This window comes from Pristiophorus japonicus, chromosome 20 (assembly GCF_044704955.1).
Source record: "Pristiophorus japonicus isolate sPriJap1 chromosome 20, sPriJap1.hap1, whole genome shotgun sequence".
NCBI lineage: Eukaryota > Metazoa > Chordata > Chondrichthyes > Pristiophoridae > Pristiophorus > Pristiophorus japonicus.
In genome coordinates this window covers 10,603,509-10,627,853 of record NC_091996.1, presented here as the reverse complement: position 1 = coordinate 10,627,853, position 24,345 = coordinate 10,603,509, and the positions used below count along the sequence as shown (strand labels likewise).

The 24,345-nt window shown below is 46.1% G+C and overlaps 1 protein-coding gene across 2 annotated transcripts in view; it reads right to left on the bottom strand.

Moving 5' to 3' along the window:
* Positions 1–1,293: 1,293 nt before the first annotated feature.
* The window catches only part of lhx3 (LIM homeobox 3), an 87,248-nt gene continuing 64,196 nt past the window's right edge, over positions 1,294–24,345 (bottom strand). For both annotated transcript variants that reach the window (XM_070863358.1, XM_070863359.1), the window contains exons 3-6: positions 18,180–18,382; positions 16,475–16,626; positions 3,514–3,685; positions 1,294–1,715 (exon numbers count right to left, since the gene is read on the bottom strand). In XM_070863358.1, the coding sequence (XP_070719459.1) occupies positions 1,294–1,715; positions 3,514–3,685; positions 16,475–16,626; positions 18,180–18,382 (949 nt within the window). The remainder of the gene's footprint in view (positions 1,716–3,513; positions 3,686–16,474; positions 16,627–18,179; positions 18,383–24,345) is intronic.

Here is a 24,345-nt window from a genome sequence, read left to right as displayed (position 1 = left end):
TTAATAGCAATATGTTGCTATGAATTCTTAAACAAAGAACCCATGAAGCAAATATGTTACAATGGGTTAAAGAAAGAAAGAACTAGCGCCCTGCTTGGGCTCCGGACGTCCCAAAGCGCTTTGCAGCTAATGAAGTACTTTTTGAAGTGTAGTCACTGTTGCAATGTAGGCGAGCTTGGCAGTCACAGTGTGCACAGCAAGCTCCCACAATCAGCGACAGCATACTGATACAATATGCGCCGAAGACTATCGTACCCATTAGCTGCCCCCCCCCCCCTCCCCACCCTCTGATAATACGGCCAACATTAACTTCTAGGCTACTAAAAGAGAGTGAAGAACAGGTGAGAGATTATGGACCATATCAGGCATTTAACATCCACAGAATTTCCTGTTCTGTTCAGTAACTGTTCTGAGACATTTAAAAAAAAGATCACATTCATTCGTATCATTACCGTTAAGAATTCAATCGCTGTGGCGCATTGAGATGTACAGGGTCACACAGAATCCAAGTAACTATGGACTATAGGATTCACACACACACACACACACACACCCACACATATATATATGTATATATATAATGTAAAAAGGGAGGGGACCACCTCGATTGCAATGTGTGTTGCTTGGCAACTTAACAGCAAAATAATATTTCAACACGGTTTGTTAATAATGTTCAGTAAGAGTCCAACGCGTTGTTACACGGAGAAAGTTTTTTTGAAAGAAACACAAAGAGGAGTGAAAGTTGCACCATTATTGTTGCTGGGAGACTTTTAGAAAATTTCTTTTGTCATCACAAGACTCGCGTACAATCCTGGAATTCCCGATCGATAAAGCTGTAAAATGCAACACGACTGTTCATTGTTTTTTTTTTAAATCTTCAGGTTCCTGGGATGTGAACTTCGCTGGCAAGGCCGGCATTTATTGCCCATCCCTAATTGCCCCTTAAGAAGGTGGTGGTGAACCGCCTTCTTGAACCGCTGCAGTCCGTGTGGTGAAGGTGCTCCCACAGCGCTGTTAGGGAGGGAGTTCCAGGATTTTGACCCAGCGACGATATATTTCCAAGCCAAGATGGTGTGTAACTTGGAGTGGAACTGGCAGGTGACAGAGACTGTAATTCCCATATTGGACTGTGCAGTCACCTGAGAACTCATTTTTAGAGTGGAAGCAAGTCTTCCTCGATTTCGAGGGACTGCCTATGATGATGGATGCGCTTGCTGCCCGCTTTGATCAAAAGATATTGTTTTTAAAACGAGGTGTGTGTGTGTGTTTGTGTGTGTGTGAGGAGAGAGTGTGTTAAAACTGAGTGTGTTCCACCTCGTCTAGCCAGGACGCTGGGCTGGCCGGGAAATCGGGGTACCCTCCGCTACTGTCTGTCGACAGATCCGAACTGGGTCCGTTTGCTCCTAAAACGCGCATGGCTTGGCTCATTCCTTGTCCCCCTGCTCCTCCTTGAGCCAGGATCCCTAAGCCAGTGTCCTGGTACACGAGCCCGGAGATGAGGGGCTGGTGAGGCGGGATGGCCTGCAGAGAAGCCGGCGACTGGGGGATACCGTACGGGCTGTTGGATCTCAGGTCGTGGTACTGGTCCTGGGACAGCACTCCGTCTATAGAGAAGCCTCCATTGCTCGCTGTCTGTCTGCCCAAGCCTGGAGAAGCGTCGTTCATGCTGCTGTACATCCCATTCGGGTGACCCATGTCCGACAGCGAATGTTCGTCTATATATAAATACAAAAAAAAAACACAAATACACTTTAAAATCCAACCACCCGGGAAGGAGAGTTACTTTAACTACATAGAATGAAGCAGGGTACACCCCGACACCAGCTATTGACATAAAGCCACGAGCATCCTGATCTCCATTTGCCAACAACAACTTATATTTATATAGCGCCTTCAACGTCCACCATATTTTGTTTCCAGCATGGAATTTTGCCTAAATTATTGTGTTCTCGTTACCAGACATTATTCTGAAAGGTTGCCACAAACGCTGCTAAATATTTCTCAAATGAAACTACTGTCGAAGTAAACCTTCGGCACCGTGAGATGAGTCATTTCGATTTAAAGTGGTGATGTGCCTTGTATTTTCGAAGGGGAAGAGGTTGGGCACTTTACGTGTTAAATATATACTGCAGGTCGGTAAGGAGAAGTTGTGAAAGGAGAGGCAAGGCGATTTGCCACTGTTGTGCCTTGACAGCATTCCCACAATTCACCATTTACTCGCAGAATACTCCCCCACCTCACAGTAATTCACTGTACGTAAAGCCCCTCAGACAGTTTTTCAGAGATGTCAAGCTCTAGGAATACACACTTCTTCTGTTAGATTTCCCATCCTTCCATTGTCCATTTCAGAGTTGTTTAGATTCATAGAGCACAGAAAGAGGCCATTCGGCCCATCATGCCTGTGCTGGCTCCTTGGTAGAGCAATCTGATCCGTCCCACTCCCCGCATCGTTTCCCCCACAGCCCTCCAGATTTTACCCTTTTTCAAGTATTTATCCAATTCCTTTTTGAAAGTTACTATAAAATCTGCTTCCTCTGCCCTTTCAGGCAGTGCATTGCACATCATAACAACTAGCTGTGTACAAAAAATTCTCATCCCCCCTCAGATTCTTTTGCCAATTACCTGATATCTGTGTCCTCTGGTTACCGACCCTCCTGCCAGTGGAAACCGTTTCTCCCTGGTTACTCTATCAAAACTCCTCATGATTTTGAGCATCTCTATTAAACCGCCCCTTAACCTTCTCTGCTCTAACTGGAACGATCCCAGCTTCTCCTACACTGTTCCAACGAAGTTCAACGCAAGCTCGAGGAACAGCAGCTCATCTTTCGTTTAGGCACTTTACAGCCTTCTGGACTCAACATCGAGTTCAACAATTTCAGAGTGTAACCTCTGCCCATCTTTGGTTCCCTTGATAATAATGGTGAGTTCCGTTTGTACGGAGCTCCCATTACTATCAATGAGAATACCCCCAAAAAACCAGAATCATAACACAATAAATAATAAAAACACCTCACATATTTAAAATTAATTGAAATTGAATGTTTTTTTATTTTTTAAAAATCAATGTTTTTGAAAATTTTTTTAGTAAGATTTAATAGGGTTACAAATAAATTTACCTTAATGGACAAGGTTTTTAATATAAAAATTAATGATAACATTTAACTTTTCTATGTTTTAAAACTCTTATGCTGGTAAAAGTAGGCTGCACACCTGCTTTACCAGGCATAAGAGTTTGAAGGACATTCGCTGGGCAGCAGTTGGGCAAATGGCCCAAATCTCCGCCCGCGAAGGCCCTTCTCCCGAGGAGGTGCGCGCTATGTCAAAAGACAGAGAACGGCATTTGCGAGGCCTCTTTGGGTGCGTGCGCACATTGTACGCACCCAGAGAGGCCGCAATTTGCGGCCCATTGAGATGTCGATATTCGGAATGGCAGTCCCAACATGTTGATTTTCAGACTGGTTGATTGCTTGGAGCGATTGAAGCTCCAACTTGCCGTGACTATCGGACACCGACCTGTGAAGGACACCTCAGCATCGCTGGCCACCCCATCGTCCTGGGCGCTGTCCTTATCCGATTTGGAGCTTGCCCTGGATCTCTTGATGTTCCTGAAATATTGGCCCCATCTCTGTCTCCCGGCGTCCTTTTTCAATCGCTTCTCTTTCGCTCGTCGGTTCTGAAACCAAACCTATTGGGGACAAAAGCAAAGGTATATTTGTGACCCTTGACATCAGCATTTTGAAGCAACAAACAGCGGAGGTAGCGACTGGCATGACGCCTGTTCCACCGTGTAAAATACAAAAGACTGGATCACCGCTTTAAAGGGCACTGTTTTCCGGTAGAGGTGATCAACAGTGCAGTTGGTGATTGTAATGTATTTGCTTCATGGGTTCTTTGCTTAAGAATTCATAGCAACACATTGCTATTAAGAACTACTTCATTTAAAGCTAAAGGTTTAACAATCACACTATACATTACCAGTTCATGCACTAGACTCACAACCACCTGCCTAATCGTGGATCCCCAAACCCAACTGGCTGGGATTTTATTGAGTCTTGTGAACATCACGTGACTGGCTAAGCCACTCCCAACTCAACAGCTCTACAAATTTGTGTACATACTCACGTGTGTATACATTACCTAAGAACATAAGAACATAAGAAATAGGAGCAGGAGTAGGCCATACGACCCCTCGAGCCTGCTCCGCCATTTAATACGATCATGGCTGATCCGATCATGGACTCGGGTCCACTTCCCTGCCCGCTCCCCATAACCCCTTATTCCCTTATCGGTTAAGAAACTGTCTTTCTCTGTCTTAAATTTATTCAATGACCCAGCTTCCACAGCTCTCTGAGGCAGGGAATTCCATAGATTTACAACCCTCTGAGAGAAGAAATTCCTCCTCATCTCAGTTTTAAATGGGCGGTCCCTTATTCTAAAATTATGCCCTCTAGTTCTAGTCTCCCCTATCAGTGGAAACATCCTCTTTGCATCCACCTGGTGATGCACAGTGATGCAATGAGCTCACCGGTCACCAGAATGAACCCACTTTAACACAAAAATTAGAAAAAGTGATTTGTCAGCTGGGGCTCAGTGGGTAGCGCTCTCGCCTCTGAATCAGAAAGTTGTTCCACTCCAGAGACCTGAGGTCATAATCTAGGCTGGCACTCAAAGGAGTGTTGCACTGTCGGAGGTGCCATCTACCCTCTCAGGTAGATTATTTTGAAGAAGAGCTGGAGAGTTCACCCCGGGGTCCTGGCCGATATTTATCCCTCAACCAACATCACTAAAACAGATTATCTAGTCATTATCACACTATCTCTGTAATCTCCTCCAGCCCACAACCCCCGAGATGTATGCGCTCCTCTAATTCTGCCCTCTTGAGCATCCCTGATTATAATCGCTCCACCATTGATGGCCGTGCCTTCTGTTGCCTAGGCCCCAAGCTTTGGAACTCCCTCCCTAAACCTCTCCGCCTCGCTACCTCTCTTTCCTCCTTCAAGACACTCCTTAAAACCTACCTCTTTGACCAAGCTTTTGGTCACCTGCCCTAATTTCTACTTATGCAGCTCGGTGTCAAATATTTTATCTCATAATACTCCCGTGAAGTGCCTTGGGACTTTAAAGGTGCTATATAAGTACAAGTTGTTGTTGTTGTTGCTGTTTGTGGGACCTTGCTCTGCACAAATTGGTTGTGCATTTCCTACATTGCAACAGTGACTAAACTTCAAAAAGTACTTAATTGGCTGTAAAGCGCTTTGAAAAAATTGTGAGGTCATGAAAGGCAAGTCTTTCCTTCAACTGCAGTTACCAGTCTGAGGGTAACCCATATTCTGGCTACCTTGGGCATCACAACACCTTATTGTTAAAAGCTTAACAAATTTCGGAATACTCTGTGTTTCTCCTGACGTATCAGCAGAGATGGGGAATTTTCCAGTTTGGGGAATGTAAAGCTGATTTCTAAAATAGTATTACATTGAGACCAGGAACTGCAGCTAAGTGGCCTGGATGTGTCTGTGAAAGAGGTGCATTTGGTGAATTTATAACTTCATTAGCTGCAGTATGGATTCCAGCCAGCCAGCAACTCAGTTATACAACTCGGCTTGAACTGCAATTCTCCCATCCAAAAGAGCCCTGTGTTCATTTTGAAATGTTTAGAGAGCAGGGGCTGGACTGGTCACACTCTCTGAACACCGAAGTCGACGCCAAGTGGATTTAGGGAACATTCAGGGGGATGCAAGACATCTTTGTTCTCTTTCGAAGCCAGCTTTGACGCTGGACCGGAGTTATACTCCAAGTGACGTGTGAACCCAAGACAATCGAACAGTTCAAACTGGTTGAGAGCTGGTATCTCGAATTTCGTAACATTTGCTGAACTCACGTGGCTAAGTCGATACCAGTTGTTGGCAGGCTATCTGCCTCGACAGAATGCTGAAAGGGGCTGTATATACTGCTCACTGACACTAGTCTTGGCAGCTTTGTCAGACAGCAATGGGCATGAATAGTGCTTCAGACATGGGCACAGTACCTCACAGGCAGAACAACACTAACTGCACCTTGTTGTTCTCGAAATATTATTTGCCTTGAAGCACAGCATCTCTCTGTAGCAAGGTCAGAGATTGACTCCAGTATCATATTGCACCATTAGTGCCCCAGCAAAGCGGAAACCCCATTGCATTAATGCTAAAGTATAATCCTTCCTTTTAGTTTGTCAGGGTCGCAGTAGTCCGGGTTCAACAGCCGTTTCTCCGCATCATGAACGTGGCAGCCGAAGACAAGACCACTTGCTCCTCGCGTGTCCCTGTTCCTCTAACTGGTCCCTTGCTGTCAGATCGGCAAGAGATGCAATGAAGCTTCATCTTTCCTTTTCAGCTTGTACCCAGAGTTGACGTTTCATTTTCTAACAAGATGCCCAGAGAGAGGCGTTTCAGGTTGAACTGTGACTAATTAGAAGGGGTAACTCTATCATTTGGTGTCATTTTGACCCTGAAATGAGATTCCGATCATATATCCGCAGCTTAACTAAGACCGCCTATTTACACCTCTGTAACATCGCCCGTCTCCCTCCCTCACCTCAGCCCGTCCGCCACTAAAGCCCTCATTCATGCCTTTAGACTTGACTATTCCAACGCACTCCTGGCTGGCCCCCACATTCTATCCTACCTAAACTAGTGGTGATCCAAAGCTCGGCTGCCCTATGCCCTAACTTGCACCAAATTCCACTCACCAATCATCATCATCGTAGGCAGTCCCTCGGGGTCGAGGATGACTTGCCTCCACACTAAAAATGAGTTCTCAGGTAACTGCTGAACTCATTTCAAACATTGGAAGATGCCTGTGCGTGAATTCATTTAATGTGGGGTGGCCGTTGCACATCAGCCACCACACGGGCTTGTCGGAGCACAGTCTTGGTCCAGTGGCAAGGGGATCCAAGACGACTGGAGACCAGGCTCCGCCACATGTGCCAATACATCCACATAAACTCAAATATACTCCTACTGTCCTCCTTCCCACAGGACCTCTCTCTACATGGAATTCACAGGACGCAATGTGAGCCTCACCGTCTCACAGCCTCGCGATTGGCCAGTGCTGTGCCTTCCTTTGGTCTTGTCTACGCTGCTCCGACCTCTCCACTCCTCCATGTCTCATCCGTCCTCTCATCTCCGCTTCCGATCTCTGGACCTCGCCCGTCCCAACCTCCGCTTCCCGTCGGTCCCGCCCTCCGCTCCTCACCGCTTCCGACCTCTGCAATGTTGATTCTGCTGCTGTGGTGGCTAGCTTTTTTCGATTTGCCCACGGCTCCAGCCTCGCGCTGCAAAAACTCACGCTCACCCATCTCCCCTGTGCTCGCTGACCTACACTGGCCTCTGGTTAAGCAACGCCTCGATTTCAAAATTCTCAGCCTTGTTTTCAAATCCCTCCGTGGCCTCGCCCCTCCCTCCAGCTCCACAACCCCCCCGAGATGTCTGCGCTCCTCTAATTCTGCCCTCCTGAGCAACCCTAATTATAATCGCTCAACCATCGGTGGCCGTGCCTTCTATTTCCCGGGCCCCAATTTCTGGAACTCCCTGCCTAAACCTCTCTGCCTTTCTAACTCTCTTTCTTCCTTCAAGACACCCCTTAAAACCTACCTCTTTGTCCAAGCTTTTGGTCATCTGCCCTAATTTCTACTTATGCGGCTTGGTGTCAATTTTTAAAATCTTATAATATTCCTGTGAAGCGCCTTGGAATGTTTCACTACATTAAAGGCGCTATATAAATACAAGTTGTTGTTGTTTGTAATCAGTATGCAGGGTGTTCAATCAATTGCCGTTCATTGAACTCATAAAGAATGGAGTCTCTCTTTAAATATTGGCTACCCATGCTGAATAATTACAACTGTGCATCTCTTTGAATGTTATGCCATTAGCAGCTTGAGTGCAGTGAGTTTTAAGCCTTACAGGAATGATGACCTTTAGTATAAGCCGTCAACAGTCACTGTAACTTATTCATAGATGTTAGTGCCAGAACTGGGTAATTCAGCACCAGATGCATGATGAGCAGAAAAGGCCTTGATCCCATCGAGCTGGCTGCTTTCCACAGGCAACGGACAGTATCAGGGACGTACGCTCATCATGAGGGGCGACCTGATAGAGGTCTTTAAGATTACGAAGGGGTTTGATAGAGTGGACGTAAAGAAAATGTTTCCATTTGCGGGCGAGACCAGAACGAAGGGACATGAATATAAGAAAGTCACTAATAAATCCAATAGGGAATTCAGGAAAAAGCTCTTTATCCAGAGAGTGGTGAGACCGTGGAACTCGCTACCACAGGGAGTAATTGAGGCGAATAGCATGGATGCATTTAAAGGGAGGCTAGATAAACACACGGGGAAGAAAGGAATAGAAGGATATGTTGGTGGGGTGAGATAAAGTAGGGTGGGAGAGGGCTCGTGTGGAGCATAAACACCAGCACGGACCTGTTGGGCCGAAGGGCCTGTTTCTGTGCTGTAAATATTGTGCCGAATGGGCCTATACTCTCTGGTGTTTAGAAGAATGAGAGATAATCACATACAGGATTCTGAGGGGGATTGACAGGATAGGTGCTGAGAGGATATTTCCCTTGGCTGGAGTGTGCAGAACCAGGGGGTCACAGTCTCAGAATAAGGGGTCGGCCATTTAGGACTGAGATGAGGAGAAATTTCTTCACTCAGAGGGTGGTGAATCTGTGGAATTCTTTGCCCGAGAGGGCTGTGGATGATCAGTCGTTGAGTGTATTCAAGGTTGAAATGGATAGATTTTTGGAGTCATGGGGAGTCAACGACTGAGCCTCCACAGCCCTCTGGGTTGGAGAATTCCAAAGATCGGGCGGGAAAGTGGAGTTGATCAACCATGATCTTATTGAATGGTGGAGCAGGCTTGAAGGGCCGAGTGACCTACTCCTGCTCCTATTTCTTATGTTTTTAAACACTTTGTAACTTTGTAATCCCCAGACACCCCGGCACCTGCCAAGGTCAAGTCTCTCTCTCTCTCTTTCTCCCCAGGCTAGCCCAATGATCCCAGCACCAGCCACGCAGCCCAGCGTGGGGACAGCAGGGGTACAACTGGAGCCTCGATGGGAAGGCCCAAGCAGCATCGTGGGGCTAAAATCACAGGTGCATTAAAATCTGCTGGCTCAAATCCGCTGTGCTGCAAGGATAGCTCCATTGGTACCGGCAGCTCCCTGAGGAAATGGATAACTTGGTCTGAAAGTAAATGGTGGCACTGGTAGCTAACTCCCACTCTTCCCACTTGTATAAAATGCAAAATGTTTCCTCAAATACGAGTTTCGAAGAATGAGAGGTGATCTCAATGAAACATACAAAATTCTTACAGGGCTTGACAGGGTAGATGCAGGGAGGATGTTTCCCCTGACTGGGGAGTCTAGAACCAGGGGTCACAGTCTCAGAATAAGGGGTCGGCCATTTAGGACTGAGATGAGGAAAAATGTCTTCACTCAGAGTGGGTGAATCTTTGGAATTCTCTAACCCAGAGGGCTGTGGAGGCTCATTCGTTGAGTATATTCAAGACAGAGCTTGATAGATTTTTGGATATTAAGGGAATCAAGGGATATGGGGATAGTGCAGGAAAGTGGAGTTGAGGTAGAAGATCAGCCATGATCTCATTGAATGGCACAGCATGCTCGAAGGGCTGAATGGCCTACTCCTGCTCCTAATTCTTATGTTCTTATGGTAGAAGATAACACATTAAACCGAGGCCCCGTCTGCTTTCTCAGATGGACTTAAAAGATCCTGTGGCACTATTTCGACGAAGAGCAGGGGAGTTATCCCTGGTGTCCTGGCCAATATTTATCCCTCAATCAACATAACAAAACAGATTATCTGGTCATTATCACATTGCTGTTTGTGGGAGCTTGCTGTGCGCAAATTGGCTGCTGTGTTTCCCACATTACAACAGTGACTACACTTCAAAAAGTATTGCATTGGCTGTAAAGCGCTTTGAGACATCTGGTGGTCGTGAAAGGCGCTATATAAATCCAATTCTTCTTTTTCTAAATCATTTTAATTTGATTGAACAACAAATTAAACCTTATTGAAAACCTTCTGACTCAGAGATGAGGATGTCACCCAACTGAGGCACACTGCCACTGTGTCAGGTCAGGGTCAGAACAGAGTCAATAAATACTTTATTCAGTACAATAAGTATTTGCTGTTATTTTATACTTATACTGCAGGCTGGACATGAGTAACGGAAGACAGACGGCAAGCCTGGAAAGAATATTACAGAAATCTCACTGAAGACATACCCCAGAGGTGGAACTAGGGCAATGCTAAGTGCACCTATGAGTAAGCTCACAGGTTTATAGAGCTAAGAAAGAAAGAAAGAAAGAGATTTCTATAGCGCCTTTCATGACCACTGGACATCCCAAAGCACTTTACCGCCAATTAAGTACTTTTTTTTGGAAGTGTAGTCACTGTTGTAATGTAGGGAGTGGCTTAGTCAGTCACGTGATATTCACAAGACTCAATAAAACCCCAGCCAGTTGGGTCTAGGTCATCCACGTTGAGGTAAGCAGTTGTGAGCCTAGTGGATAAACTGGTGATGTGTAGTGTGATTGTTAAACCTGTTGCTAATAAACCAACTAGTTCTTCATAGCAATGCGTTGCTATGAACTCTTAAGCAAAGAACCCATGAAACAAATACGTTGCACTGAGGAACACTGAACTGTTTTGACAAGGCAGTTAAACAGATACCTAATCAAAACAGTTTTCTAAAATTAGATTCAAACAGGAAAGCACATGATTACACGGTAATCCTAAGACCTTGATACTGTAATTCTAAACCAAGCTGTCAGTAAGTTGCTTGAAAGTCGTGTGGGGCTAAAATATCTGCTTTTGGTAAGAGCTGGGAGCATCGTGACTAAGTGCTGGTACCATCACACCACTACTGTTAACTCGCTCGCCTTCTCGTCCTGATCCCCAAACTGTTCAAGACCATGTGTCACACCATCAGGAGCCGGCTGTCAGAATTCTGCACCGGCACGTTAATGTGATCTGCGAGTTGCTGCTGTGGTCCCCATTTACAAACTGTCTTCAGCTAAAGTTGGCATGAGAATGCTTGAGACTATCTGCTGGAGGTAAGCTCAAACCTCCGCTGATAAACCGAGTTTCACACAGATCCACAGCATAACTGGCCGTTAACTAATTGCCAGACAACTTTTCAGAATGAAAGACTTGCAGTTATATAGGGTCTTTCACGACCACCGGACGTCTCAAAGTCGCTTTACAGCCAATGAAGTACCTTTGGAGTATAGTCACTGTTGCAATGTGAGAAACGTGGCAGCCAACATGCGCACAGCAAGCTCCCACAAACAGCAATGTGATAATGAGCAGATAGAAACATAGAAACATAGAAAATAGGTGCAGGAGCAGGCCATTCAGCCCTTCTAGCCTGCACCGCCATTCAATGAGTTCATGGCTGAACATGAAACTTCAGTACCCCCTTCCTGCTTTCACGCCATACCCCTTGATCCCCCGAGTAGTAAGGACTTCCTCTAACTCCCTTTTGAATATATTTAGTGAATTGGCCTCAACTACTTTCTGTGGTAGAGAATTCCACAGGTTCACCACTCTCTGGGTGAAGAAGTTTCTCCTTATCTCGGTCCTAAATGGCTTACCCCTTATCCTTAGACTGTGACCCCTGGTTCTGGACTTCCCCAACATTGGGAACATTCTTCCTGCATCCAACCTGTCCAAACCCGTCAGAATTTTAAACGTTTCTATGAGGTCCCCTCTCACTCTTCTGAACTCCAGTGAATACAAGCCCAGTTGATCCAGTCTTTCTTGATAGGTCAGTCCCACCATCCCGGGAATCAGTCTGGTGAATCTTCGCTGCACTCCCTCAATAGCAAGAATGTCCTTCCTCAAGTTAGGAGACCAAAACTGTACACAATACTCCAGGTGTGGCCTCACCAAGGCCCTGTATAACTGTAGCAACACCTCCCTGCCCCTGTACTCAAATCCCCTCGCTATGAAGGCCAACATGCCATTTGCTTTCTTAACCACCTGCTGTACCTGCATGCCAACCTTCAATGACTGATGTACCATGACACCCAGGTCTCGTTGCACCTTCCCGTTTCCTAATCTGTCACCATTCAGATAATAGTCTGTCTCTCTGTTTTTACCACCAAAGTGGATAACCTCACATTTATCCACATTATACTTCATCTGCCACGCATTTGCCCACTCACCTAACCTATCCAAGTCACTCTGCAGCCTCATAGCATCCTCCTCGCAGCTCACAATGCCACCCAACTTAGTGTCATCCGCAAATTTGGAGATACTACATTTAATCCCCTCGTCTAAATCATTAATGTACAATGTAAACAGCTGGGGCCCCAGCACAGAACCCTGTGGTACCCCACTAGTCACTGCCTGCCATTCTGAAAAGTACCCATTTACTCCTACTCTTTGCTTCCTGTCTGACAACCAGTTCTCAATCCACGTCAGCACACTACCCCCAATCCCATGTGCTTTAACTTTGCACATTAATCTCCTGTGTGGGACCTTGTCGAAAGCCTTCTGAAAGTCCAAATATACCACATCAACTGGTACTCCTTTGTCCACATTATTGGAAACATCCTCAAAAAATTCCAGAAGATTTGTCAAGCATGATCTCCCTTTCACAAATCCATGCTGACTTGGACCTATCATGTCACCATTTTCCAAATGCGCTGCTATGACATCCTTAATAATTGATTCCATCATTTTACCCACTACTGAGGTCAGGCTGACCGGTCTATAATTCCCTGTTTTCTCTCTCCCTCCTTTTTTAAAAAGTGGGGTTACATTGGCTACCCTCCACTCGATAGGAACTGATCCAGAGTCAATGGAATGTTGGAAAATGACTGTCAATGCATCCGCTATTTCCAAGGCCACCTCCTTAAGTACTCTGGGATGCAGTCCATCAGGCCCTGGGGATTTATCGGCCTTCAATCCCATCAATTTCCCCAACACAATTTCCCGACTAATAAAGATTTCCCTCAGTTCCTTCTCCTTACTAGACCCTCTGACCCCTTTTATATCCGGAAGGTTGTTTGTGTCCTCCTTAGTGAATACTGAACCAAAGTACTTGTTCAATTGGTCTGCCATTTCTTTGTTCCCTGTTATGACTTCCCCTGATTCTGACTGCAGGGGACCTACGTTTGTCTTTACTAACCTTTTTCTCTTTACATACCTATAGAAACTTTTGCAATCCGCCTTAATGTTCCCTGCAAGCTTCTTCTCGTACTCCATTTTCCCTTCCCTAATCAAACCCTTTGTCCTCCTCTGCTGAGTTCTAAATTTCTCCCAGTCCCCTTTTTTTTTAATGTTGATTGAGGGATAAATATTGTCCCCAGGACACCAGGGATAACTGCCCTGCTTTTACTCCCACCTGAGAGAGCAGACGGGACCTCGGTTTAACATCTCATCTGAAAGTCGGCACCTCTGACAGTGCAGCACTCCCTCAGCGCTGCATTGCAGTGTCAGCCTAGCTTTATGAGCTCAAATCCCTGAAGTGGGATTTAAACCCACAGCCTTCTGACTCAGAGGCGAGTGTGCTACCCACTGAGCCACAGCTGACACGTGACACAGGATGGCATCATAGAAACATAGAAAATAGGTGCAGGAGTAGGCCATTCGGCCCTTCGAGCCTGCACCGCCATTCAATGAGTTCATGGCTGAACATCAAAATGCATATCGTCAAAAAAGTCTGTGGAGAATATTTTAAAATGATTGCACTGCATCAAAGCATTTGCACACCAACACTGCAGGTTCATATGCTGAGCAAGTTGTTCTCCTGGGGAGCTATCTGACAGCCCTTACACCAAGATGGCGGAGGCCATTCAACCTATCGAGCTCATTCTTCCACAGAAAGCAATGGTCTCCTCGTCACTGCACATCGAATAATTCCAGAGCCCCTGCATCCACTGCCCTCCCTGGATCACAGTAAGAATGGCTTCCTGAGGAACAACTGCAAACCTTCCGTTACCAGTTAGTACCTGCATCCCCTGGTCCTGCAGTGTATGGTTTAACTGTCACTCTGGTTTGAAGGCCATCCCAAAGATTTGGATAATGGGAAATCTCCTGTCTCTGAAAACAGGCATCCTCCCAAAACATTTCACAGTGAACAAGTCCACAGTACTAATCTGTCCATTAAATTGGCACTAATTAGACAATCTGTCCCAGTGGGACCATAAGGATGATCTTTGCGATGAGCAGATGCAATGGTCACACTTCTAATGTTATCAGTGTATCTTTGCCATCTAATTACTACTGTGACAGCCCAATAAACACATTTTGGAATCAATACTTCTACATCACCTTCTGTACATATATCTTGTGCATCCCTCACTGCCTCTGCCCCACCATTGGTGACCGTGCCTTCAGCCATCTAGGTCCTAAGCTCTGGAATTCCCGCCCTAAACCTCTTCACCTCTCTCTCCTCCTTTTAAGACCCTGCTTGAAGCTTTGACCAAGCTTTTGGTCGCCTGTCCTAATATATCTCCTTCGTTGGCTCGGTGCCAATTGCTCCTGTGAAGCATCTTGGGACATTTTACTATGTTAAAAGTGCTATATAAATGCAAGTTGTTGCTGTTTCTAATACCTCTTGCCAGACCCTAAAAAAGTAATTGTCTCGCCCTGCTTACAATAGCTTGAGCAGGTACACTAAGCCCCCGAATCCGTGGCCCCTACAGGCACGGGGGTTCCGCAAGTTCCGGGTTTAGGAACGCGAAGCGCATGCGCCTAAACACGGAACTTGCGATCTGTCCGGAATTCTCTCCACAGATCGCACACATCCGAAAGTAAAGAGCCTCCGCGGGCAGAGAATCGGGCTATTCGCCCAACTCCTGCCCAGCAAATGCCCGAGAAATTCTTATGACTGAGAAAAGCAGGCCTACTTTTATCAGCGTGAGACTTTCAAAGGACAGAAAATACATTTTTTTCAAATAATTTAAACATTTAAAATCCTGCTAAATAAGGTAAGTTTACTTTTAGACTCTTTAAAATATGTAAATTTATTTTTCAAAAAATGTAATTTTTATTTTAAATAATGAATTAAAATCCATTTTGATTAATTTAAATATGCGATGGTTTTAAAAAAATTGACTTTAAGTGCTTGTGTGTTTTGAGGGGTATTCCCATTCATTCTTTTGGTGATTCCGTACACACAGAACTCACCACAAGTATGAATGGGAATCCCCTACTTTGATTGGTTAGGCCGGCCCATGTGATCCCAGGGAGGTGTACGAAGCGCCTACGTCCCTGGGATACGTGGGCTCGTACACAGGCCTTCGCCTAGAGGCCCAGGACCGCAAGTCTCCGCACGGTTTTGAGCTTCAGCAGCGGATGGGCTGAGGCAAAGGCGGAGACAGGCGATGTTATGGAGGTGGAAATAGGCGGTTTTATTTATGCTGCGGGTACCTGGTCAAAAGCTCATTTCAGGGTTAAATATGACACCAACGTTGCAAACAAATATATATATGCTGCTCTAGCAAACCAGGATTGTTAGAGATTTTTCTACCGTTAGTTCCTTTTCGGTCCCTTTTTGATAAATCTCCGGTCGAGGGGCAGTGAGTTCTGCTAAAAGCAGAACATGTTGCAACTAGACAGTGCGTCAATCAGCAGGTGAAGATAAGGAAGAGCAATTCATAGTTTGGTGTAGCCAAAGGTCAATGGGGCCGATTTTGGTCAGGGCCTCCGCCCGCTCAAGTGCCGCCCAAAGTGCCGCCGATGGCCACCGAGGTACCGGACGGCACTTTGAGCGGGATATTCATCGCCGAGGTCCCTGAAAGGTCGGCGGGCGGCAAATGGACGACGTACGTCACCAATCTGGGCGGCAACGGGTGAGAGGTCGCATTCTCGGCAGCAGAGGCGCTTGTCGCCCAAGTGGTGCCGAGGATAGAGTCGGATCCACGGACGGTCGAAGACCTGAAAAAAGAAATCATCAGTAAAAAGATTTAAAAACTATCCAAAGACCTTCAGGGGACCCCCATGAAGGTAAGTCGCTGTGGAATTTTTTTTTGTTTAAATGCTCACTTACCTCTTTTTCCGGTTCTTGATACTCACCGTCGGGGATAGACCGGCCTGTAGCCAGCCGTCCAGCCCCCCCCCCCGTTCTGCCGCTGAGTCCCGCCGACTCCCGCCCGCAGGAATCCGGGAGCTTGGCGGGCGGGAGCTCAGTTGTGCCACTCGGCCGTCCGCTGACGTCAGCGGGCGGTTCCTGGCGGCTGTCCTCTCCCGCTCGCTCCAGGCCACCCCGAAAGTGGCACTGGGCGGAACTGTAAGAGCAATGTCGGCGGCAGTGGGCGGTGAGTTGGTGAATTTCGGCCCCTATATAACACCAGCCTTTCCTCTTTACGGATACTGACAGAGCCGTTGTGCATTCCCAGCATTTCACTGCTCTCATTTCAGATTTCCCAGTTTAAAAGAAAAAATTCCCCGTGAGTATTTGCGTACCTGGACCACACGCATGTCCAGCCCGGTCTCGGACGAGAGCTGCTCCCGCACGTGGCGAGCCGGTTTGGGGGAGTTGTTATAGGCGTTTTTCAAGGTCTCCAGCTGCTTGGCGGTGATGGTGGTTCGTGGTCTCTTGGCATTGGTTTCTGCTTCTGAAAGTAAATGAAAAGTCCATTGGGGTGATCCAAGCAAAGGCTGGCTTGTTACAGTGCCTGCTTGACAACCATTGGGATCAAATTCAACAGTCTAGGCTGAGGGGGGAGCTGGAAGAGGGCAAACCATATCGGGTGTGATGAGCGTCCGTGCCCGTGTTTGCGTGAATGGTGCATGCGGTTGCGTTTATGCATGTGTGGGCCTGGTGTGTTTTGTGTATATGTGCACATGAATATGTCTGGTGGTAGATCCCAGGAGATCACATGGCTCCGGTTGGGGTGGAGTGTAGAATGTTTCAATGTAAGGGGTGTCGCGGTTGTGTGGGGGGCGGACTGGTCGGGCCGGGAGCTCTTTGCCTTTCCGCCATTGTTCATTGTTCATAGGTTTATATGTCACCTTCAGGGCTGCTGACCGAGGGCCGTGCGGCTCTTTGTCGGCCGGTGCAGACTCGATGGGCCGAAATGGCCTCCTTCTGCGCTGTAGATTTCTATGTTTCTATATTCCTATATGTGTGTAGATATTTTCTATGTATGAGAAAAAGGAAAGACTTGTATTTATATAGCACCTTTCACGACCTCCCAAAGCGCTTCACAGCCCATGAAGTACATTTTGAAGTGCAATCATTGTGGTAATGTAGGAAACGCGGCAGCCAAATTGCATGTACCAAGTTCCCACAAACAGCATTATAATAGTGACCAGATATTTTGTTTTTTTTGTTATGTTGATTGTGGGATAAATATTGACCAGGACAGCGGGATAACTCTCCTGCTCTTCTTTGAAATAGTGCCTCGGGATCATTTCCGTCCATCTGAGAGGGCAGATGGGGCCTCGGTTTAGCATCTCATCCGAAAGATGGCACAACACTTCCTCAGTGATGCACTGGAATGGCAGCCTATATTTAGGTGCTTAAGTCTCTGGAGTGGGACTTGAACCCATAATCCTTTGACTCAGAGAGTGCTACCCACTGAGCCACAGCTGATACTGGGTCTGCAGATATGGGTGTGTATATAGGTGTATGTGTAAATATGTGCGTAAAGCTGTACATATATGTATATTTGTATGTGTGTGTATATGCATGTGTGTGGTTCTCCATTACACCTAATATATATATGATCTTCTGTTCTGTCAAAACACAATGAAAAAAATGGACCAGTAATGCATTAGTACAGGTGAGATTAAAAGGAAATTTTAAAATATATAAAAACAAGCAAGTAAAATTAGCAGATCTTGTCCTTGTTCTCTTGGACTAATTTCACTTCGTTAGTCATTTCTGTCAAACATGCTTTGAAGGCAGGCCGAGTAATTACTGTAGTAACTTCTCTACGACATCACAAACATACATACTCAAGTTGGCTTCATTCCTTTTATTGTACAAACAGCAGTGGTTGCATTACCACAGTGGTCCACCAGGTGGAGCAGTAGTCCATTAGGTGGCGTTCTATATGACAATTACCGCTGGAAATTAAATGTTACTGTTGTATTCAGAAGTTAAGGGCCAGTATACTGGTTCTCTGTGTTTTTTAAACAAATGTTCGGGGGGAGTGTGACTGACCTCTTTGCTTCGCTGCCTCGTAGTCTCCCTTACAGACCAGCCTGCTGTCTTCCATGAGGTAAAACTCGTCGCCGGTGGCTAGTTGCCGTTTGCAAACGATACAAGCAAAACACTGTAGGTGGTACACAAAGTCTTGGGCCCTGCGGACCACCTGGGTCGGAGGGATCCCCTGCTGGCAAGCGGCGCATTTCGTTCCAAATCTCCTGCAACGACAAAGAGGACAGGGAGGGTCTCAGTAGAATCGAATCCTCTCTCAGCTTACTCGCGCGTCGAATACCGGAATGGGATAGTATCAAAAGCGCTCTTGCTTTCACAGGTACCTTGCGTTAGTGAAAGCTGCTGTGACGCAACTAAGTGACAGAGCGCTAACAAGGATTCGCCATTTAAAAAGCAACAGATCATCGAACTGGTGATGTGCGTGCACACAGGCTGACCCGGGTTTTGTGGTCGGTATCACGGCGCACTCCAGAGTTCACCGTCATACCGCATTTGTGATCAAGTCCCACTCCAGGGAATTGAGCACAAAAAAAAAAATCTCGGCTGACACTCCAGTGCAGTGCCGAGGGGGCGCCGCACTGTCGGAGGTGCCGTATTTCAGAGGAGACATTAAACCGAGGCCCCGTCTGCTCTCTCGGGTGGACGTAAAAGATCCCGTAGCGCTATTTCGAAGACGAGCAGGGGAGTTGTCCCCGGCATCCTGGGGCCAATATTTATCCCTCAATCAACATAACAAAAAAATACATTATCAAATCTTGACAATGGTCATTATCAAATTGCTGTTTGTGGGAGTTTGCTTGTGTGTAAATTGGCTACCGCGTTTCCCACATTACAACAGTGACTGCATTTCAAAAAAAAAAGTACTTCATCGGCTGTAAAGCGCTTTGAGTCATGCGGTGAAGGTGAAAGGCACTATATAAATCCAAGTCTTTCTTTTTGAAATCCACCGCGAGCTTCCGCAAGTGCTTGTGCATGCGCTAAAAATCCCGAACTTGCGGTCTGTCATCCGCTCCGCCACCAAAAACCTAATTGCTGGCGCAGGGTTGGGCTTTTTGCCCACCAACTGCCCAGCAGTTACCTATGGAGATTGTATGGCTGCTAGAAACAGATGCAGGGCCTGTATTGTAACTGGACTCGTAATCCAGTAGGTCTGCACTAATGATCCGGAGACACGAGTTCAAATCCTACCACGGCAGCTGGGGAATATAAATTCAGTTCATTAAATAAATCTGGAATAAAAAGCTAGTGTCAGTAATGGTGACTGTGAAACTACCAGATTGTTGCAAAAATCCATCTGGTTCACTAATGTCCTTCAGGGAAGGAAATCTGCCGTCCTTACCTATTTGCCCAGCAATTACCTATGGCCTGTTACTCCAGACCACATAGGAATGTGGTTGACTATTAACTGCCTGAGCAAAACACTCAGTTGTACCAAACAGCTGCAAAGAAGAATACTAAGAATAAAACCATCTGGCACTGAGGTACACTCAGTACAGTCACTCGCTGACCTACACTGGCTCCTGGTTAAGCAACGCCCTGGTTTCAAAATTCTCATCCTTATTTACAAATCCTTCCATGGCCCTCGCCCCTCCCTATCTCTGTAATCTCCTCCAGCCTCACAAACCCCGAGCTGTCACGCTCCTCAAATTCTTCCCGCTTGAGCATCCCTGATTATAATTGCTCAACTATTGATGGCCATGCCTTCAGCTGCCTGGGCCCCAAGCTCTGAACTCCCTCTTTTTCTTCCTTTAAGACGCTCCTTAAAACCCACCTCTTTAACCAAGCTTTTTGTCATCTGCCATAATTTTGTCTTATGCGGCTCGGTGTCAAATTAATTTTTTTGCCTTATAACACTCCTGTGAAGCACCTTGGGACGTGTTACTACGTTAAAGGTGCTATATAAATACAAGTTGTTGTTGTTATTGCAAAGTCCTCCTCACTAAGATCTGGTGACTTGTGCCACAATTGGGAGAGCTGTCCCACAGACTAGTCAAGCAACAGCCTGACATAGTCATACTCACAGAGTCATACCTTTCCAATATCCCAGACTCCTCCATCACCATCCCACTAGCAGGGCAGACCCACCAGGGGTGACGGCACAGTGGAACACAGTCGAGAGGATGTGGCCCTGGGTATTCACAACATTGAATCTTGACTCCGGACCCCCATGAAGTCTCATGGCATCAGCTCAAACATGGGCAAGGAAACCTCCTGCTGATTACCACCTACCGCCCTCCCTCAGCTGATGAATCAGTGGAGTTGAGATAGATCAACCCTGATTTTATTGAATGGCAGAGCAGGCTCGAGGAGCCAAATGGCCTACTCCTGCTCCTAGTTTTTATGTTCTTATGTACTCCTCCATGTTGAACGCCACTTGGAAGAAGCCCTGAGGGTAGCAAGAGCAGAGAAATGGGGGACTTCAATGTCCATCACCAAGTGTGGCTCGATAGCACCACTACTGACCGAGCTGGCCGAGTCCTGAAGGACATAACTGTCAGACTGGGCTTGCGGCAGGTAGGAAGAGAAAAACCTACTTGAACTTGTCCTCACCAATCTACATGTCGCAGATGTATCTGTCTACGACAGTTTTGGCAGGAGTGACCACCGCATAGTCTTTGTGGACACAAAGTCCCATCTTCACACTGAGAACACCCTCCATCGTGCTATGTGGCACTACCACCGTGCTAAATGGGATAGATGCAGAACAGATCTAGCAGCTCAAAACTGGGCATCCATGAGGCGCTGTGGGCCATCAGCAACAGCAGCATTTTATTCCACCGCAATCTGTAACCTCATGGCCCGGCCTATCTCTCACTCTACCATTAGCATCAAGCCAGGGGACCAACCCAGGAGTATAGAAGAGCATGCCAGGAGCAGCACCAGGCATATCTAAAAATGAAGTGCCATCCTGGTGAAGCTATAACACAGGACTATATACATGATAAACAGCGGAACAGTATGCTATAGACAGAGCTAAGCGATTTCGCAACCAATGGATTAGATCAAAGCTCTGCAGTCCTGGCACATCCAGTCGTGAATGGTGGTGGACAATTAAACAATGGGAGGAGGAGGCTCTATGAACATCCGCATCCTCAATGATGGCAAAGCCCAGCACATGAGTGCAAAAGACAAGGCTGTAGTGTTTGTAACCATCTTCAGCCAGAAGTGTCGAGTGGGTGATCCATATTGGCCTCCACCTGTGTCCCCACCATCACAGAAGCCAGCCTTCAGCCAATTCGATTCACTCCACATGATATCAATAATGCGCTGAGCACACTGGATACAGCAAAGCGTATGGGCCCCAAAACATCCCGGCTGTCGTGCTGAAGACTTGTGCTCCAGAACTAGCCGCGACTCTAGCCAAGCTGCTCCAGTACAACTACAACACTGGCATCCATCCGACAATGTGGAAAAACTGCCCAGGTATATCCTGTCCACAAAAAGCAGGACAAATCCAATCCAGCCATCAGCCTACTCTCATCCATCCCATCAGTCTACTCTCAATCATCAGCAAAGTGATGGAAGGTGTCATTGACTGTGCTATCAAGCGGCACTTACTCACCAATAACCTGCTCACCAATGCTCAGTTTGAGTTCTGCCAGGAGCACTTGGCTCCAGATGTCATTGCAGCCTTGGTACAAACATGGACAAAAGAACTGAATTCCAGAGGTGAGGTGAGAGTGACTGCACTTGAGATCAAGTGCAGTCAAATTGAAGTAAATGGGAATCAGGGGGAAAACTCTCCACTGGCTGGAGTCATACCTAGTACAAAGGAAGATGGTTGATTCACAGTGCTCAGTTCCATTCACAATACCTCAGATAATGAAATAGTCCATGCCTGCATGCAGCAAGACCTGGACAACATTTAGGCTTGGTCCGATAAGTGGCAAGTAACATTTGCACCAAACAAGTGCCAGGCAATGACTATCAACTGTCCAGAGAATATCTAACCACCGCCCCTTGACATCTAACAGTATTACCATCACCAAATCCACTAGTATCAACACCCTGGGGGGTCACTATTGACCAGAAGCTTAACTGGACCAGTCACATAAATACTGTGGCTAAAATTGCAGGTCAGAGGCTGGGTATTCTGTGACAACTGAGTCATCTTCTGACTTCCAAAAGCCATTCCACCATTTACAAGGCACAAGTCAGGAGTGTAATGGAATACTCATCACTTGCCTGGATGAGTGTAGCTCCAACAACACTCAAGAAGCTCGACACCATCCATGACAAAGCAGCCCACTTGATTGACACCCCATCCACCACCTTCAACATTCACTCCCTCCACCACCGGCTGCAGTGTGCACCATCTACAAGATGCATTGCAGCAACTCGCCAAGACTTCTTCGACAGCACCTCCCAAACCCGCGACCTCTATCGCCTCGAAGGACAAGTGCAGCAGGCGCATGGGAACACCATCACCTCCAAGTTCACCTCCAAGTCACACACCATCCTGACTTGGAAATATATCGCCGTTCCTTCATCGTCACTGGGTCAAAATCCTGGAACTCGCTCCCCAACAGCACTGTGGGAGTACCTTCACCACACGGACTGCAGCGGTTCAAGAAGGCAGCTCACCACCACCTTCTCAAGGGCAATTAGGGATGATAATAAATGACAGCCTTGCCAGCAATGCCCACATCACATGAATGAATAAAAAAACTGTACATAGATAAAAACCACACAGAGCAAGTTCCTGCATGTACACACTGAATACAGATTCTACACATAAAAGATCCATACTGCTAAATTGGCAAATAAACACTGTTGATAATTAATGTCCACATTACACAGATAGATAAACAGATACAGTACCTTAATAGATCAATAGATACAGTACCTTGATCGATCAATAGATACAGTACCCTGATAGATACAGTACTAGATAGATAGATAGATAGATAGATAGATAGATAGATAGATAGATAGATAGATAGATAGAGAGTAGATAAGAGTAGCTCAGAAATAAATAGATACAGCACTAGATAAATAAATAGATACAGTACCAGATAGATAAATAGATACAGTACGTGATAGTTAAATAGATGCAGTAGCAGACAGATAAATACAGTACTGAGATAGATAAATAGTCACATAATTGGATAGATAATTAGATACAGTACCAGATCGATATAAATAGATACATTTTCTGGTAGATAAATACATACCGTACCAGATAGCTATATAAATGCAGTTCACAAATACATAAATAGATAGAGCTCAGATAGACAAATAGATACAATACTCAGATAGATAAATAGGTAACGAACAGGGTGGATAAGGGGGAACCAGTGGATGTGATGTATTTGGATTTCCAAAAGGCATTCGATAAGGTGCTACATAAGAGGTTGCTGCACAAGATAAAAGCTCACGGGGTTGGGGTAATATATTAGCATGGATAGAGGATTGGCTAACTAACAGAAAACAGAGAGTCAAGATAAATGGGTCATTTTCCGGTTGGCAGTGACTAGTGAGGTGCCGCAGGGATCGGTGCTGGGCCCTCAACTATTTACAATCTATATTAATGACTTGGATGAAGGGACCGAGTGTAATGTAGCCAATTTTGCTGATGATGCAAAGATGGGTGGGAAAGCAAATTGTGAGGAGGACACAAAAAATCTGCAAAGAGATATAGACAGGCTAAGTGAATCGGCAAAAATTTGGCAGATGGGGTATAATATGGGAAAATGTGAGGTTATCCACTTTGGCAGAAAAAATAGAAAAGAAAATTATAATTTAAATGGAGAAAAATTGCAAAGTGCTGCAGTACAGAGAGACCTGGGGTTCCTTGTGCATGAAACACAAAATGTTAGATACAGCAAGTAATCAGAAAGGCAAATGGAATCTTGGCCTTTATTGCAAGGGGCATGGAGTATAAAAGCAGAGAAGTCCAGCTACAACAGTACAGGGTATTGGTGATGCCAACCTGGATTACTGCGTACAGTTGGCAGAGTTGGCTAAAGTAGACTGGGAACACAGACTAAACGGTGGCACAATTGAGGAACAGTGGAGGACTTTGAAGGAGCTCTTTCATAGTGCTCAACAAAAATATATTCCAGTGAAAAAGAAGGGCGGTATGAGAAGGGATAACCAGTCGTGGATAACCAATGAAATAAAGGAGAGTATCAAATTAAAAACCAATGCGTATAAGGTGGCCAAGGTT